Source organism: Siniperca chuatsi, linkage group LG21, assembly GCF_020085105.1.
Source record: "Siniperca chuatsi isolate FFG_IHB_CAS linkage group LG21, ASM2008510v1, whole genome shotgun sequence".
NCBI lineage: Eukaryota > Metazoa > Chordata > Actinopteri > Centrarchiformes > Sinipercidae > Siniperca > Siniperca chuatsi.
Genome location: NC_058062.1, coordinates 6,742,985 through 6,762,484, shown reverse-complemented (window position 1 = coordinate 6,762,484; position 19,500 = coordinate 6,742,985). Strand labels below are relative to the sequence as shown.

Below are 19,500 nucleotides of genomic sequence, written 5' to 3'. Positions count from 1 at the left end.
AAGGAATGGCCATTTAGACTTAAACATGAATATATGCAATGAAACAGCTATAGATTTAATGTCATAATTTCACACAGATTGGATAGTGTGATTGATCAGGCTTTTTGTCATTAGAATCATTATACTATATGCTCAGTCTTAGATATCTGATATTTGTTATCTGATGATATTAGTACCTGCTGTAGATGAATGAGTCAGAGATAGGGACTGGTAGTAACATAACACCAGCAGACATCTGTCAGAGGTGAGTGTGTGTATGTGCATGTGTGTGTTTCACAGTCTGTAACCTGAGTTGATTATGGCTTGCGTGGTGCTCTGTCACCGAGGTAATGAATCACTGGGGATGGAGCTCTCACTGCTACTGTGAGGTAGCGCACTGTAAAGGCATCTAATGAGGGGGTTTGATGTTATCACAAGGCACAACTGTTGTATAAATTCATTCTGAACTGTATTATGATTTAAAATTCAGCAGGCTACTCCATAAAGTCCTCTAGCTTTTCCCCTTTTATCTCCAAGTGACAGATGTGTTATTTCTGATCCATACATATTTAACCTACATGCCTGAAATATCCTTTGTGTATGAAAAACAGCTGCATTATTGTTGTCTTTCCACAGTAGTGCTGTGTCTCTTGCTGCTTTGTATATGTCAAGACCAAAACCTTATTAAGATTCCTCTCTGGAGACTAAACCTTTTGTGTGTGTCTGTCTACATGTTTATATAATCTCCATACAGAATGTCTCCATGACACTCCCCTCTAAGACACTGTGATCCCAGCTGAAGTGGAACGTGTTGGGCTGAGTGATTACAGAGGTGACTGGGCATATAATTTGAGAATCAGGGGATTTTCAGCCCAATTACCCTTAACCCCTTCTCAGAGTGGCTTCCAGCTCTCGGGAAATGAGACACGGAGCACTTGGTGTTGTATATCAGTGCACACTGATTGTAGAGTGACAACATGGATCAGAAATAGCAACAGAACATCTATAAAAGTCGTGGACAGACCCGAGCCTAGGCACAGACAGCAGAGAGAGAGAGAGAGAGAGAGAGAGAGAGAGAGAGATAGAAGCCAGGAGACACAGCCAGCTGTAGCATCACTGTTTCCTTGAACAAACAGCTTCATCACAGACACATCACCAGACCTTAAGACTGATCAACAAGACCTATTAGAGACAATAAATCTGAGACAGATCTTCCCACAGCAGAGATGATGCCAATCTGTACCGTCCTGGAGAAGTGTAACGGTGTGGTGGTGGGAGCTGAGCTGACCTGCAGCGTACGGGAGGACAACAAGGATCAGAGGGAGAGCTACTGTGCTGACTGGCATAGTGTCAGTCTCAAGACTCAACCTCAGGACAGGTGAGAGCTCACAGAACAACCAGAAAACATTCTGCAGGTCCCCTTCATGTGGCATTTGTCACCACTGAATGAGAGCGAAAAAAAGGTTTCTATTTCACCTAATAACATCCTGGCTGTGATTTAAAATGTGTCTTACCATCATCAGACTTGGATTAAGAGCTACTTGCTCATTTATTTGGCAATTCTTGGTAGAAGTGTTATCATATTTGAAGGCAGTCTAATTAAGTAGGTAAGTCACACTGTGTGCTCCCACAGTTTCTAACTTCAACTTTTTTTCTGATGCCCACAGGCAGACAATGAACATAAATGACAACTCTCGTAGGGAGACTCTGTCCCGGCAGTGGCAGGCCCGTTCGCTGATGCAGACCTGCCCCTCTGGTGTTTTCAGAGTGGGCACTGTGGAAAGAGGGGTGAGAGAGCACCAGCTGCTGCCAAAGAGAAAAACCCTCCCCTTGCCCATCTTTACCCCTGCAGAGCTGGGTATCAGGCTTGGACGTGGAGCCCCACACACAGAGGAGGACCTGCTGCCCTTCCCCACCCCAGACGGAGCCTGTCCCTTCAAGAGGACCGTGGGCGAGATCACAAGAGACCTCCCCCCAGTCAAGCCAACCCTCATGGAGTTCGCCAAAGATCCCAAAGCCCTGGGTCGCTCCATGTCCCAAGAGGCCCAGAGAGGGTAAAAAACAAAAAGAGAAGAAGAGAAAGAGGGGATGTTAGGGAGAGACGAGAAGGGTGACAGTTGGGAAAGGGTAGTCATTGAGCAAAGTGAGTCAGGAAAGAGCATGACAAGGTGTATATAGATTTATTTCTAGAGACATTCATCAAAAACCCTAAATACTGTAGATCGTTAGCAGTATCGGTGAGCACAGCACCAGATAAATGTCACGCTTTGTCACTATTGGCATTTGGTGGTGAGTGGTATTAAAAATGGTTATGTGAAAGTCTTTGCATTGTGATGGAGAGGCACTGTGTGTATTCTCAGTTGCGCCATGGGCTGATCTCTGCCTGTGCTGGCCAGCTGGCCTCACCATATCTGCTGATCTCTCAGTGGAATTACTTCAACCCAACTATTGCATGCACTGGTGCACATTAACCATGCTGCACGCAATTTCTTTTACCTTTATTTTGTGTTCTTGAGGTTATCAGATTCATGGTTTTGATTTCTTGTAATACGTGGTGAAGGCATGCAATGACACAGAAAGTGACAGATGGAAAATTATGTGAAAAAGGAAGAAACAGGTTTTAAACTGTAAATAGGGATGGAAAGAAAGAGAGAGAGTCAGAGGGGAAGGGGAGGGGTGAGGGGTCGGGGAACATGCCTTGGAGTTGGTCAACTTCCAGGCCTCCACAAGCCCTTGACAGTCTCTGATCTCCGTGAAGAGTCCAGAATGCTCTGGTGTGATCACACACTGCAGCCGCACATATGTGTGTGTGTGTCCCTCTGTGTGTATGTGTGCCGGCTGACACCTCTATTCAAGAGGATTTAGGAAAACTAATAACCTGTGTATTAACTGATCTGCCTTGTTGGTTGAGTGGCAGCTCATATATATATATATATATATATATATATATATATCTGATAGAGGAACAGATACTGTATTAGCTGAGAATACATAGTGGTGTAAATTAATTTGAAATGTGTGCAATGATGTTGAAATATTTTTCGTAGATATTTATTATTTTTACTAATAAAAGCTGACCTGCTCTTCACTCCTCTGTCACTGTGGATTTTTTTTCCGGTTGCAACATGAACATGTTCTGATTACATTTAATGGTGGATGGAAAAAGCTTTGTGGCACAGAAAGGGATTGGTGAATCAAAAGATGCTAACACAGAAAAATGAACATAGAATATAAACCTAGAGTGATAAGCAATCAAAGCTTAATGTAACCTGGTTTACTAGGATTCTGACCAGGCAGTAACAGCTGAGCAAAGCTGAAAGGACAGTGTTATAAGTCTAATAACACTATCTTGCAGCTTTAGGAAGGTTCATCACTGTATAACGCTGTGCAATAGATCGGATTAAACTTTATTGATCCCTGGGACAGATGAAAATGGGATACAACAAAGAGAAAATGTCACTACAGCAAAAATGGGTTAAAACCTAAACAATGATATGATATGATAATACATCTAAATATGAATGAAAAAAGAAAATATGTGAATAACAGCAGCAGTAAAACATACTGAGGAAGAAAAAACAATGAAAACATTAAAAGGAACAGATCAATATGGAAAATAATACATTTTAGGAGCCCACGATAAAGAAAAGCTGCCAGACAGGCTGAAATAAATAGCTGGGTATCTTGTCACCCATAATGTGGATACACAATGTGACAGTGTCCCCCACCCTCTGAACAATCATCACATCCCTCATTTACCATGTTCCACCTCTTGTGTTTGTTCTCCACACAGAGCACACTGTTCCTGTTACTGTGCAGAGCTTTAATGGATGCACTGCATCGCCACCTCCTCTCTAAATCTACAATTTACTCAATCTAATTGATCAATTATTAGTTCTGCCATTAGCTGCCCTTCCCTAATCTCATTCCTCTCATTCCTTTTCTGAATATATTTGTCTCTTTAACCCCTTCTGACCTACTGTCCCCCCCATCACTCTTGCTTGTCTCTCTATGATAGGCAGTGTGTGCTGGTTTGATATTAATAGCTGGGTAAACATTGGCATTACCCTGGAGACAGTGGAGAGACAGCTGTATTGGCACGTTCTTCCCATTTGAGCTCTTAATCCTAGTGTTTTATCAGAGATTTGGGTGTGCTGCCTTCACTCCCTATCTTTAAAATTACCCTCCCACACTGCTGCTGAAATCCTGCGCTGCCCACCCTGCACTGTCATAGTGCAATACAGTTTTCAAACTCCAAATGAACCTTCAAACCCTGAAACTATTTTCAGTGGATGCCAAGGAATGTGGGAATTGAGATGGCGTGTGTTGTCACGACAAATCTAGCAAATTGAAATTCTTTCCCATGCCTCAGCTGTCTCAGCTACATGGTGCTCGCTGTATTATCCCATTTGGCAAACTCAAACTATCCGCTACTGCAAGCAAGTTAATGCAAACCTTAAGAATTGGGTCTCACTGTAAATTAACTCAACACTTTTTCTTTTACCTGAGTTTGAACCAGGAAAACACTTGAATACCTCACCTGTTTTTCTTATTTAAACATATAAGCAAAATATTCAATTTAATTTGCGAATTGCACTGTTTTCATGCACTTTTTTCAATTTTGTTGCTTGTATTGTCATCACCCGTAGGGAGTGAGTAGTGTGCCTCCTCTTATCCTTCTAAGTAGACATCAAAGTATATTTTAAGACAAGGTCACACAGTGTTACACAACAATAGATCTTATGTGGTGTCACACTCTTGCTATCACACACACTGTTTCCCACAGTGGTATGTATGTGGCCTACATCAGCACTATAGCATGCAGAGTCACTGTGAAGGCTTGTAGATACAGGAATACATGTATTCATACATACATGTATTCTGGTATATAATGTACAGCTTGTTGTCTATTTGCCATCCCACTTGACATCTGTTGCTGCTCCCTACTGGATAATTTGGGCAATGCAGGTTGAACAAAGTAAAAGTATAAAAATGCCATAAACACACAACAAACACACAATATCATATTTATTTGCCTGTTTCATCTATTGTAAATTAACATAAAGGACATTTAATTGTAATAAGCAAGAAAATATCAAACATAAGTATGAAATCATGATCTTTGAGTGATGATTAATAAACTCAAGATTGTTTTTTTCCTAGTAGTGCCCATTAAAAACACATTTGGTGAGTGAATTAATAATCGCTCTCTCTTCTTCTGCTGCTTCTGCCTCAGCAGCACTGTTGTTTTATGAAAAAAAACTAAATATAAATTATTACACAAATCTAAAGCATCTGATGAACTCATCTCTTCACCCATTCATAATCAACAACACCACAATCACTAGCAGCATCCCCAATCAGTACCCTTCTCATCATAATTACTGTGAGGCTTGCAGTTGTCACCTCTTTTGTCACCCCCCTATGACATCACGGGAGCAGATTGTGTTAATCGGCTGTTGGCTGGGTGTTGCTGTATGGTTGGTTTTACCTGCTGCAGGAGTGACATTGGCTCCCACAGTGGCGCAATTGGTGCCCACTGTGGCGCTGGGCAGGGAAGAAGGAAGGACAGCATGCCTGATCTCACTAGACACAAAGATCAGCGTGTTACGTCTCCTGGATGTTTTTATCTACCTGGTATGAATGAGCAATGATAAAAAGTCCAAAGCCCAATGATAAAAAAGTGCAATGATACACATAATCTAAAACACAATTTAGTGCCTCATTTAAAATACAGATTTAGTAAATGGATGGCAGATGCATAGTTACTATTCCTAAACCTACTGTAGAGATTTTTCTGGAGGAGAGTCTTTCAAACTTTCCAAACATCTATTCTCTATTCTGGAGCAATCGCTAATCACTGTCAAGATATAATTTCATTAAGGTAGTAAAAGGGGACCTTCTACCTGAAACACTTACCCTGGAAGCTCATCTGATGTGGAAATTTATATAGAAATTTCCTCAAAATAGATTTCTAGCAAGTTTTGATTAATCTTTGCACTCTATTAAGATAATAAAATCTACAGCTTTTCACACACTGATTCACTTAAAGTAAGGCACACCTGCAGAAATTAACACCCATTGTCGTCAAAGCATGAGTAAGTTTGAACTATTTTAGAAATGATTTTCATGGAAGAATATACTGGTTGAATCTGCCTCATACAGTGGAGCCTCTTTACAGAAAATGCCCCCTCCCTATTAACTAAAAATAAATCTGATTAGTTTTCAGTTTGTTTCAGAGTGATGCATGCGTATTTGACTTCTTATTTCGTCTGATAGTTAATTCTCTGCACCACCAGTAATGAGTTTTAAAATTAAATGTAATGGACATGCAGGACTTCTGATCACCTGTCTCTTTGTGGTGGAGAAGAGGTGAGCTTGTTGGGGTCTTGGTAGACCAGTGTGGCCTGATGCAGGAGCCATGCAGGGTAAGACAGGTACGTACAGGCTGGTAATAGTGGTGGTATATCTCTGGGTCAGCCTCATTCTCTTGAATCATAACGTGGTCTCTGGGAGCCTGACATAGTGAAAAAGAAAAACAGCCCTGCTTTATTTCTGAGTGCAAGACTAAGATCATTACAAAGTTTTCACTGCTTAAGTTTTAGTTCAGTAACTGTCCAACTGTCTGTCGATAGTTTTCCAGTTCAGTTCAACAAATATGAGTTATACATTGTATTTTGTTATAACACGCAACAGCACCTACAAATCCCCCAAATTCCCCACAAAACACTATTGATATCTTGAAACACAAGACATTTCACATTTGAGTTTCAAAACATCAACCGTGAGCTGGGAGGAAACTTTGGGACGCTATAATAAAATCGAAGAATGTTTGTACATGTGGAGTGGAAGAATTTCTCTACATTTTATTATCTCAAGATAAGGGTGAATGCTGTTCATGATGACCTGGTACATCTGGGCATTCTGGATCATCATCAGCACTACAAGGTCTGCATATTGAGAATATTACAACCACCCACACACACACAGAGCACCATCAGCACTATCTGAGGATCTTTTGATTGTCTTATCTATTTTATCAGCCTGCTATTCTGTCCTCTTTCCTCGGATTAATCCGCATTGTGTCAAACCGAGGTGGTGAATGCGAGGTGCCAAGCTCAATTTTCTCACCTCCTTGTCTCTCAATATTTGTTCGGCAGTGACTCACCTTGCTAAATTATTGAACTCCTTCCCAGCAATATAAATACGCTTACTGACCAAGATTTAGGAAAGTCTATATAAGTCACAATAATTCCACTGTCATTTAAAACCTAATTTTATATATATATATATATATAAATAGCTGACTATAGTTTTAAGTAATTTTTATATCTGATACATTTTTAAACGCTTTCCAGGCGATATGAATGATATCTCTGGGCACCAGTTGTTTGTTAGCTCAGTTATGCAACACTCTTGCTTGGGTCCAGACCTTTGAATCTGCCCACTCCACCGAGTTGACTGATTGATGGAAATGGAGTGTAACGAGTTGGCAATTCTGTCTAGTATCAGTCAAGCAGCACTCAGTAACTTGACAATTTCATAAATAATATAGTAATAATGTCAGCAAATGCAAGTCTGAGGACTATTCATGCAAATAACATGTGACTCACTGAAACATGAAATGGCTGGTTGGGCTGGACTAGCCTGGCCATCATCTATCTCATGGACAGCATTTCATAAATATAACACCAGCTACTGTATCCTCTGTGGGGAAATTGTTTTGTCAGTATTTTAACCTTCCATGGTTTTATCCATATTTAAAATTGAAAATCATTTGCGGGGTCAAATTCAATGTCTTTTTCGCTGACTTCACAAAATGTAACTGATTGTGCTGGTGATATTCAGCATGTGTTCAGAATGACAGCTCCATATTAATAAACGTAGAATTTTAACTCAACAAATGAAAGCAAATGAGATAAACAAATTGACACAGCTGGCAGTCAATTAATGTTAAAGGTAGAATATACCTGATATGATTACATCAGCCATCAAGTGCAGTTGTAACAAAGAAGACTGTACCATCTCCAATAATTGAGACCCTGCAGATCTATACTTTACACCCAAGATAAATTTAGTTACCCAAATTAAAACTGAAAAGCTACATATAAAACTGTCTCCTACAGCAGCAAGAGAGCGATATATTAGTGGAATGGAGGATGAACCTGTAAATATTTTTTATTTTAACCATTTACGTTTTCCAGTCACTGAAAGGACAGGATTTAAGTCAGAGATATGTGCAATCTGGTATCAAATCATCAATAACTTTATTTTCAATAATTGAATGATACCTTTAGAAGTTGTAAACAGGCCTGACTAAAACCTGCTGCAGCATTTGCACATGAATTTAATAGTAACACACACTCTCACACACAAACTCATGCACACAAAGTTTATGCAATTGTCCAAGCTCAAGAGTAGTACCATAAATAATATATCTGAGTGCCTGCTAGCAAGCTGGTAGTATGACAGGCAGGCAAGAACAGCCGTGAGTGTGAAATTCAGAGATTTAGTTTGCGTGGTGACAGTCTGCCATACCCTCCTTGACGTGACCACTAGGCCTAATGGAAGGAGCAAAGCCAGAAGGCATCATGGTCGCTGGGAGCTGCTGCAGGATAGTGGTGGGTTGCTGAGGAACCTGGGGCGGAGAGATGGGACTGTAATGAGGTTCTCTGCCTGGAGGCACAGTGGCTGAGAATAAACTGCACTATCTACCTCCTATACAGGAGGCGAAGCTCCACTCCACGGAAAGGGGGAAAAAAATCGAAGGATTATCTTCCCATATGCAAACAATATTAAAACGTAATTTCTTGTAATACTAGAAATGATTGTATTATGATGTAAGACTCAGTCTCAGTGATGGGTTTTGTGTTTACACCGAGAACAGTTGGTTAGTTGTTGCTAAGATAAAGAGCTTTAGCTGACTAATAACCACAAAAGAGAATGAGTTAAAATGATGCCCACTTACAGGAAATATCTGAAAAGCATGTGGATCATATGGCTCAAAGTGTGGATAAATATCTTCTGTCCACGCCATATGTGAGAGCTTCAGCTGATATTATTTACAAGATACTCAGTATGTAATTCTAACCTGTTTGCTGAAATGCAAAGGCACACAGTAGCAGGTTGCCAAGGTGCCAAAACACAAGCAACAGCCTGCAGACGCATATGTATGCACACTCACCCACACAACACATACACACACCAAACTGAACACACACTCCCTCCGTCTGTGATCACTACATTGACCTACAGTATGCAGTACAGGTTCTTTGTGTAATTAAGCTCACTGTGGAAACCAAAAGCAGAGCAGCTGGTAACTCAAAGAAAGAACTAAAGCTATAATACTTTGCCAATAAAAGCATCCACCCACTGCAGACTATGTTTTACTGTTTTACAACCGTGGATCACAGTGGATGTAATTAGTTTTTATGACACTTATCAAATGGAAAAAAAGTCTCTTGAGTGTCAAAGTAAAAAATACCTACAATTTCATTTAAATTAAAACCTAGGTATTAGATATTAATAATCTGAAATGAGGTAAGACTTTCTTTTACTAAAATGTATGAGTCAACAACTAATCAACGACCAATTAATAAGTACTAGTAAGTATTGTGCTAATGAGAGGTTTATCCAGATTAACACAGAGAAAGATCTATCTTTGCCATGTAACATGCAAGAAAACTGGCAATGCATAATCTATTTTAAAGAAATATGTAGTATCAACACTTTTGTAGATGTATGATACTGTCACAGCCTGTCATGTCCTCACCAGCTGGTAATCACTCACACCTGTCATTAATCTCACACCTGCATTTCATCAGCACTCCACTCCACTATAAAAACCTCATCCCACACCTCAGTCAGTGTCTCGTTTAGTAAAGGACAGATCACAGTATCCTTCCAAGATTACGTTACGGACTCCTACCCCGTGTGTGTCTCCAAAACCCAAGAACTCCAGTCTCCCGTGTGTGTCTCCACAGCCCCCGATCTTCAGTCTCCTGTGTGGGGCTCTACAGCCCCAGTTCTCCAGTTCGGCAAGCCAAAAGGACGGTATCAGTAACATTCTCACTTTGCCTATCATATCGTGCTCAATAAACTAAACTCCTGTCTCATCTTGGTGTCTCCGGCCTGCTCTGTCCATAACAGATACATACATGTCTATGTATCATACACCAGTTTGTTTTTATGCTAAATTACATTACTGATCCCAAAAAATTGGGCCCATGTGTTTGAATGCACTGCAGTGGTGTGTCCAAATTCCTCACTAACACTGAGGTGTACGTACTATGTTGACAGTGCACTATTCTAGCAGTGAGTTTTAAAGTGTAGAAGGCAGTGTACAATCAGAGGTCAATCAAACACTACAGCTATTTGGAAACTTAAAAATTATTTGTATATTTCTTTGTTTTGTGATCTGCCACTAGAGCTGTTGCACCATTGCCCACAATTTTTCCCACTCAGTGGTATCGTTTTATTGTTACAGTAAATTGTGGGACAATAGTGTCCATCAACACAGACACACAATCAAAAGGTGAGTGATTTTAATCTGCATGATGGCATTTGTAAGCATATTATTTTATTTTTCCGACACTAAAATGTAGTGTGCAACTGGGACACTGAAACATGTTTAATGTGCTTTTCATTTAGTATTAAACTAACAATTTAAATGAAATAAAGGACCCATTTTCTATCTTTCTATCCAAGTATGTGAACACAGAGGGTGCTGCTTACATTATGGCATTTGCCTCAGTTGCATGATAAAATATTTATATACTACCTATTGGCTACACTATTACAACAGGTGATAACATAGACTACATCAATCAACAGCCTAGAGATTAAACAGATATGTTTGGTTTAAAAAAATAATGTACATCGAGAATGGGTAACACTTAATTTTGACATTTTCACATTCACATTTAACACTACAACCACAGTGTTCTCATAGAGTTATAAACCATTTGTTTATCATTTATACTACTAATAAATGCAAGGGGGATTAGGATAAAGGGTTATGCTAAAACTTTCATACCTCAAAATCAGTCAAATTTGTTAAAATGAAGTATTTGTCTCAGGTTGACAGAGAACATTAGTGAGCACATGCAGAATAAGTATCTTCACTCTAGTTTTTCCCTGAGTGTTGGTACTGAGTGTGATACAGTTGCCTTGTTTTAAATTGCCCCCAGTCTCCCCACAGGTGATTTTCTAATATTAATATTTAAAATAACTGGGATGTGGCCACAGGTGTGAGTTTATGGTGTACTCAGAATGCGACACAGCCAACAATGCGTGCATAATAGATGGTTACAGCCTGAGCTTCACTATGGCAGACGACACTAATTAGCACACAGTTTACATTCATTGTACCACTTTGCCTTCCAACTCTCCTTCTCTCCTCAACCCTCCCTACTCCCTGTCAGTGGAAGGGGCCTCTACACCCCCATCGCATCTCTAGCTCTGTAATTAAAACGCTGTAATCTGGGTGGATCGTCTCTATTTTTAAAAGCCCCCTGTCACCGTGTGGGCAAAGTGACACACAGGGAAGCATCAAGCGGTGAAAGAGGAGGAGGGGGGGGATAGGAACAACCGCAGCAGCAGGTGATGACCAACTCTGTGAGAGCTGAGGAAACTAATAAACTATGTTTAATTGGCAGAGATAATTCTTATCCTGTTATCCAGTGCAGCCCACGCACTCCTTTGGAATAACAGATTGTTTTTATTGGAACAAAAAGAACAAAGAGAGAAGTGTTTCACAAATACCACCACAGAAATGCAATCCACATATCGGGAATTTTTAAGAAATATTTAAATAAAATCATCCCTGGACAATGTGAACAACATAAAGTGAGGCTGCGCAATACTTCAATATCATTATCATTCACTGGAATCATATCGTGCTGCCATTTTGCAGAATTGTGGAAATTGCAGTTAAAAGCTAATAAAAAGGGTTATTGAAGTACTGTTTCCCACATTTGAAGTGTTTTGTCTCATGTAATGTATAAAAGTAAAACTACATTTGTTGCATTTAACACCAATTTGATTATTTTATATGTGATTTGCAGTGGTGGAAGAATTATTCAAATCATTTACTTAAATAAAAACGCTAATACAACTCAATAATAAAATACTGCATTACAAGTAAAGGTTCTACATTCAAAATTTGACTTAACTAAAAGTATGCCAGTGCTATATTATTATTAATTATTATTAATTGTGCAATATCCGTGTAATACTCATGTGCAATATTTAGCTTTTTCCTATGTATTATTCATACCTCCATTACTGCTGTTGCAATACTACTTATTACTTATATTATTACATTGCATTATTATACCGGTAAACCCACTTGGTACTTCACACTTATTTTATTTTATACTTATACCCACTTGGTACTTAATTTATTTTCTGACCTGTTTTTATAGTTTTTATAGTGTATTGTATTTTTTTTGTTGTTGCTAGTACTTTCTCCTGTGTACACTGATGTAAAGGCGAGCTGCTGTAACAAAGAGTTTCCCTTCGGGGATCAATAAAGTATTTCTGATTCTGATTCTGATTCTGATTGGATCGTTATTGATGATGTATTAATATGTAAGCAGTACTTGTAATGTACTGCTTACGCATTAATGTAATGTTGTAGTTGGTCGAGGTGAAGCTAATTTTAACTACTTAATATACTGTTGGGTAGCTTAATCTATATCAGTGCATCAAATTTATTAGATTGATCTTGTGTTTTTTATGTAAAATTCTAATCTGAAAAGTAATTTACTAACTATAGCTACCAAATAAATATAGTGGAGTAAAGATTACATCATTTCCCTCTGAAATGTAGTGTAGTAGAAGTATAGCATAAAATGAAAATGCTCAAGTAAAGTACAAGTACCTTAAAATTGTGCTTAAGTACAGTACTTGAGTACATGTATTTTAGTTACATACCACCACTGCCATACTGTGACAGATATCGACACAGGACTAATTATTCTTATTGATATCATTATATCATAGATCAGCCCTAAAATGAAGTACAGTGAGGCCACACAAGGTCATGATTCAAACTCACTTTGAGTATCTGCAGGTTATTATTAGACCATTTCACACACACACACACACACACACACACACACAGAAATGGTCATCAGTGTTGGTTAAAGGATTAGCTCATTGCATCAGGAATCATTTATTCATATCTCAGGGGCAGAGAGGGAAGGTCATAAATTGAGATGCCCAGCAGTTCTCTCTGCATCAAACATAATAGCATTAACCATATTAGCTGAATATTCTGCTGAACACATTAAAAGCAAATAGCATGGTGACAGTAAGATGGCAGATTTTAAGTTAAAGCTCTTATCATTAGTCCATAAGTCGTCTCCCCACACCCCCCACCCCCATCCCCACCCCCACCCCTGCGGCATCAGTCAAGAACATGGCCATTACCTTTCCCCGTTCCTATGGCAACACCACCCTGCAGCCCTTCTGTGGTGGTAGCAGAATGTGTATGTGTGTGTTCACAATCATGTGTGAGAGCCTCAAGAAAGACACCATTCAACAATAGATATTCAAAGTTTTGGGAAATGAGTGCTCACATATTGCAGTCTACTGTATGTTAATGGGTTTGTAATACGTTTCCAGCTGTGTAGTCTCTGATTAGAACAACTGGACAGACAGAAAGGCTCTATGCTTTCTCATCAGGGGCCATGAAATGTCACCTCGACCCCTTCAGGGAAGCAGAAGTTTGGAGCTTTTTCAGTAGCAATGTTCTGTAATGGTAAATGAAAAAAGAAGAGATGAAAAGAGATGATATCTAGAGATGACAAGAGCACAAGAGTGACATAAAAGAGCCAAAATAGAGTGAAGGACAGAGCAGACAAGGTGGATGTTATTCTCTCTTTGGCGGTCCACTGTCTGGCATGTAGGGATCAGGTAGAAAGACAGCAGAGAAGCAACGTGAGATAAGGCTTTGAATATATCTCTTCTCACTCTCTTCTTTTTCTCTTATCCCTAAGGAGGAGGGCTGACTGACAGACGCTCCCCACCACCACCACCACCACCACCTCCTCCCACAGCTATGGGCAAGCTTTGTATGGTGCCTACCTCCAACTCAAGCCAATTAACACTTCTCTATGCACACTCTGAGTTTATTAATACATAATAAACTAGTTAGCCACAGACACCAGTTATCTTGCAATTGGCCATTTAAATGTAAGTGGTTGGGGGAGGTGTGTCGTAGGCGATGCAAAGAGTTTGATGCTGCAGAACAGTGCACCAGTTTATGGTCAATGCAAGTGATTGTCAGTGAAAATCAATGGAATGAGACACCCACCATCCCCTAGAGAGGATGCGGTCATTAGAGAAAAGCATATTAATGCCATTCGCCTTAGACAGAATAAGTTCCCATTCTGTTGGATGTTTGCTTTTTGTTTATAGTGGGCTTGATTAGTCCCATGGTGCGTCTCCATCTAAGGCAGCCAAGCTGGTGTCATTGTGCCTCAACTCCTTCTCTCCAGTGCTCCTCTCTGAATGCTGACTTAATCAGACACAACCTGTGCCAAGCTCTCTTCTTCTGTTTTGAGCTGACATCCCCGGTGCCGAGCTGTCTCCTCGCTCTGACTGGATCTGTGTGTGTATCCAGATGCAGGATTGACCTGAACGTGCTCCCCGATTAAATACAGAAACCGAGATGAAAAATGGTTTAGTGCAAAGTATGACTCGCCATCCCTCATGAGAATTAGATTTAACTTTACTGCCAAAGGCCTGCACAGACAATGAGCCTTTGTGGAATTATGCTCCATCTAGAACTTCCTTCGGGTTGGAGGCTCATTAGATAATTTAATTCAGCATAGTTTATGATTTCCTCAATGAGAGGTTGGGCACAGGGGAAAGAACATGTCATTCTCAATAACAGTGCATCACAGATTGATGTACCTGTTCTGCCTCGTTTTCTCTCAATGCATAAAAGCTGCAGTGCAGAATCAGATTGTGGGGCCACCTGTGCTGCTAAAGATCACACTACCACTGTCTTTCTCTCTGTTTGTTTCATTTTATTGCAGACATCTATTCCTTCTGAATATGATTAAGCTCTTTACACAAAATAGCACATGTGAGAACTAAACCTGTGATTACTAAGTATTAATTTGCATATTGTTTGTAATGACAAAATGGACTAGGTTTTGGATTTAAGAGTCCCACCTTTTACAACCACTACCTCTTTGAGATTATGGTTGCAGTTAATGTTGTGCTTTTAAAAAGCACACAAATAAAATAAGTGTCCTCATCCGTTAAGAAGTGAATAAGGAGGATAATTAATTTCTTTTAACTATAAAGCTTTTGTCGTTCCCTATTTTCACTGGCAATCTATTATTACATGACAACATGTGTTTGTGTGAATTCAACAGCATTGCTGGTTCGTGTCTGAGAAAGAGACATTTTTGAAAATGCAGACAGATAGAAAGTGTCAGGAGACGAAGGGACAGAGCTGCTGGGGTGAGAACACACTGACACACTGACAGGTGAAGTTCAGGACCAAGCAGGTAAAAAAGCACTGTGACACATCACATCACCCAAAAACTGAAGAATGCCTTAGGGTTATAACTGACAGCACAGTGTTATTATGAAATCAACAACAGTCACATTGACAAATGATGCTCACATTCATGCTGAGAATTTGTGCAGCACTGAAACACATTTGTGAGTGTGAAATTATGTAGGTGTATCATTTTGTGGATGGTTCGAAATGCGTTAATTGAGTTAAGTGTTTGTGTGTGTGTGTGTGTGTGTGTGTGTGTGTGTGTGTGTGTGTGTGTGCGCGCACGTGCGTGCGCGTGTGTGTATGTGCGTGTGTGCATAATCGCCAACTTTTCAACTTCATGGTGTTGTGGGTAATGGAGAGTATGAGGCAATTTTGTTGTTTGTTGTTCATTTGCCTGCACATAATAGATTTATTTAAAATGTCATGAGTTTGAATGCAAAGACTTGGTTCCCTGCTGAATTGGATGCAGCACAATTTGCCTGGGCTGATGTGGAGGAAAGTTTGTGTGTATGTTTGTCTGTATGTGTGTGCATTTATGCATGGGTGCCTGTATGTTTAGAGAGCTTTTAGTGTTTTTGGACATTCCACCAGTTTCAATGGGCTCAAGCCAGTGAGGGGTCTCACTACAGCTACAAAAATTAATAGAATTGCTTGAAGAAAACAATTAATTTTGGCTAACATTGTGTTTTAGTGAGGACATAAATGAAACAACTTTAACAGGCTGTGTTCCAATGAAATGAAAGCAAAATATATATGCTATAATTTTAGTACAGATGCCAGGTGGGAGCATTGCTGACACCAATGCCATACCACTTTCTATTGTGTGTGTGTGTGTGTGTGTGTGTGTGTGTGTGTGTGTGTGTGTGTGTGTGTGCATGTGTGGACCAAAGGGAGAGAAAGAAAAGAGAGTTTACATCCATTTACCTGTGTAAGATATGAGATACTGTTTCCATTCCTCAACTTCATTGCATGTATTGTTATTGCTTCCTCCTTTGAATACAACACATCCCATTAGAAACAGATTGAATGGGGCTGAGAAAGGCCACTTCATCCTTGTGGGACCTGCGTCGGCATAGAAAACTGATCTTTTGTGTATTTTACCCTCCAATCAAAAATACTGAGGGAATTAAAAATGGCTTTCTCCACAGGGTCCCCTACACTGACAAATCTGTATTGTGTCAAACTTTTCCGGTGAAAAGCTAAGCACAACAAGAGATCTTCACAACAAAATATTAGGTATTTTCACTCAAAGCCAAGCTTTCTCTTTGTTGCTAATCTTATTTACAGTTAAGTGCTGAATGACACTCCTGGTTTGATCACCTTTATTTTTGTCATGATTTCATGTCCAGTGTACAGTTCATTATTTTATGTGAGCTCTTTGTTGCAAAAGGTCAGTGGTGACGCTTCCTGACAAGCAAATGTAGCTCTATGGAGAGAGAGCTTGAAACACACCGAACCTGCAATGGTGCAATCTGACTTATCATAACATTGGCTCCTTGTCAGGCAGTCCAACCTCTAGGCCCATACCAGTACATGTCTTCCTTCTCAAAAGAATATACCATGATTATTGCAGATCATTCAGTTGGTGAAGAGAAGCACCACAACAATCCATGTGTCCACAACAGATTGTGGACACATGGATGGTGGACCATGCTAACTCTTTAGCATATGCTCAATGGTAGTGGGCGACTGGTAGTGCCTCAGAAGAGAGAAAATAAGAACTTTAGGTGGATCTTAGGCAAGATGGTGAGTAATTTTAACTGACTTCCAGCCAAGACAAGAAAAAAAGACTTTTGGTAAGAAAGCAACAAGACTTACACCGAAAAATCAGAGAAAAATAATGTATTTTGAACTGCTCAATACAGTCTCTTACTTGAAGAAACAGGAGCTTATTAGCAACACTGTGGTCACAATATTTCATTTTTCAAATCCTGCAGTTTCCTGAATGCATTTGTATGCAGTGATTCTGCATTAGCGATGTATGTTCAATTGCAACGTTCAGTGCCAATGCTTATAATAGTTGCATTGGAGTGATGCAGTATAGAACAAGGGTGTGATGGTTTTGCATACCAGCCTTTTTCTTCAGCAGCCTGGGTTTCTGTCTCATATTTAGTTGATGCAAAATAAATTTGGTTATTGCTGTTTCACATGCAAACCATGTAATGCCAATTCCTGGTTATATACTGTAAGTGACATATTAGTTGTGCACAGACTGTATGTGTCATATATACAAGAGTCAATAGTCAAAATGACAAAAAACTTTCAGAGAGCACAAAATGTTTGAGTGCTTGTTAAAGGCTAAATATCAATCTTACCAGATTTGTTTACACTGAAGTAGTCACCATTCTGCTACAGAGTATACTAGCACTGGATGTGAGCTGCTATATGGTTGCTGTCTTGCTAAAATGTCATTGAGTGACACATCCATCCCGTCAACCCTGTTTTCAGTCGATACAGATGCTTGTCACCATTTTTTTGGGCATTTATCTATTGCTATTTTTCTGGTTCTGTCAAAGAAAGGTGACATTCCCATTCTTATCTTCTCTGATTGACTCAATTGTTTTTCCAACCTGGAAAAAAACCTGGAAACAGGCCTCACTGAGATGTGTGCACCAATTTAGAAATCTGGTACCAGGCTAACTTCATGCAGAGGTGCTGCTAGGAACTCTGACAACAAATATAACATCTATAAACCCTGCCATGTTCCAGGGCCTTTGTTAGTGGACCTTCCAAATCAACCAGCCCCCCCAACTGCACTGCTACTGTCTAAACTCACCCTGTGGGGATTGCGTTGAGGCAATGCCTGACATACTGTACAATATCTTTTTAAACAGAGTTTCAGTGTTGAAAGTTAATAGCTGAACAATTTACTAGCTTCTCTCTAAAAACAGCAAACAGCTTCTTTGGTTCCAACAAGCATTCACTGATACACAGGAACAATACCAGAACAATTTTATTTATTTTTCCCCTGAGGGTTACATTACAGGCTTTGGAAGAAAAGGTGAGGCTTACAAATACCTATTATAAATTAGCAGTTATCTTCTTTTTACTGCAGAAAATAATTTAGCCTGACCTCTTAACCTCCTCTCTATATAAAATCTGGTATATACAACTTATATTTGAGTGAAATCACAGACCTACTGTTTATACAAATGCTTATAGTGTAAAGTTTCATATATGAAAGTATGACATTATGACATATATGAGCTTTGTAAGTGTAGTCATGTATGCTTTAATTTAATTGCTCTCTGCCATGCTCCAAAAAATGAAAAGCAGCACCTCACATATGGGTTGTAGTAGTTACCATGTCAACATATACACAGTATTTTTCATATGCCTGCATGCTATGTCTTGTGTCTGAAATAGATTGTAGAGTTGTTCTCAGCCGTTAAAGTTTAATTATCTTATAAGTTTTATTTATTCATGTTGTTTATCTGAGATACTTTTGGTTGAGGTCAGAATTTGCTGGTCTGTCACACATCAGTGTCCAATGTTGCATGGTGAATGGGCACATGTGTGGATGCATGGGTGTGTTTGTAAGGATTCATTTACCCCAGCTCTCCTAACAAGTACTGAAATAATAATGAGAACACTGGTTGCTTCTGAGTGGGGCATATGAGAGAGAAGGAGGGGGAGGGGTGCAGAAAGAAATAGAGAAGAAATAGAAGTGAAATTGAACCAAAATGCTGAGCTGGATACAATGGGAACCTGCACCTAGCATGAAACTTTCTTTGGGTTTTATGTCTGTCTGAAATAGAAATAAGCGGGAAAGTTGTTTTTTTTCTTGAGAAAGGAAAGAGGTGTGTGCAATGTGCAGACACTAAGTGGCAGGAAGAATATTGATATCTTAAAGCACAATGACAGTTCAGGGATATCCTCATATGTCCAGTTTCTGTGAAATCCTTCTAAAGCTGCATTGAGGTATTATAGGTTCTCTCACTTCTAGCTTATTCACATTTATGCTCTCTTTTACACACTTTCTGATGGCACAAAAG

The 19,500-nt window shown here is 39.5% G+C and overlaps 1 protein-coding gene and 1 long non-coding RNA gene across 2 annotated transcripts; one reads left to right on the top strand and one right to left on the bottom strand.

The window, feature by feature from the left end:
• The first annotated feature begins 1,016 nt into the window (after positions 1–1,016).
• On the top strand, positions 1,017–3,067 carry LOC122869375 (titin-cap (telethonin)). Its single transcript, XM_044182317.1, has 2 exons — positions 1,017–1,357; positions 1,647–3,067. The coding sequence occupies exons 1-2, from the start codon at positions 1,206–1,208 to the stop codon at positions 2,035–2,037; spliced, it is 543 nt and encodes a 180-aa protein (XP_044038252.1). The 5' UTR covers positions 1,017–1,205; the 3' UTR covers positions 2,038–3,067.
• Positions 3,068–6,341: 3,274 nt separating this feature from the next.
• Positions 6,342–9,039, bottom strand: LOC122868962. Its single transcript, XR_006376212.1, has 3 exons — positions 8,948–9,039; positions 8,518–8,617; positions 6,342–6,496 (listed from the first exon to the last, which is right to left on the bottom strand). It is a non-coding gene; the product is annotated as an uncharacterized LOC122868962 (long non-coding RNA).
• Positions 9,040–19,500: the final 10,461 nt, after the last annotated feature.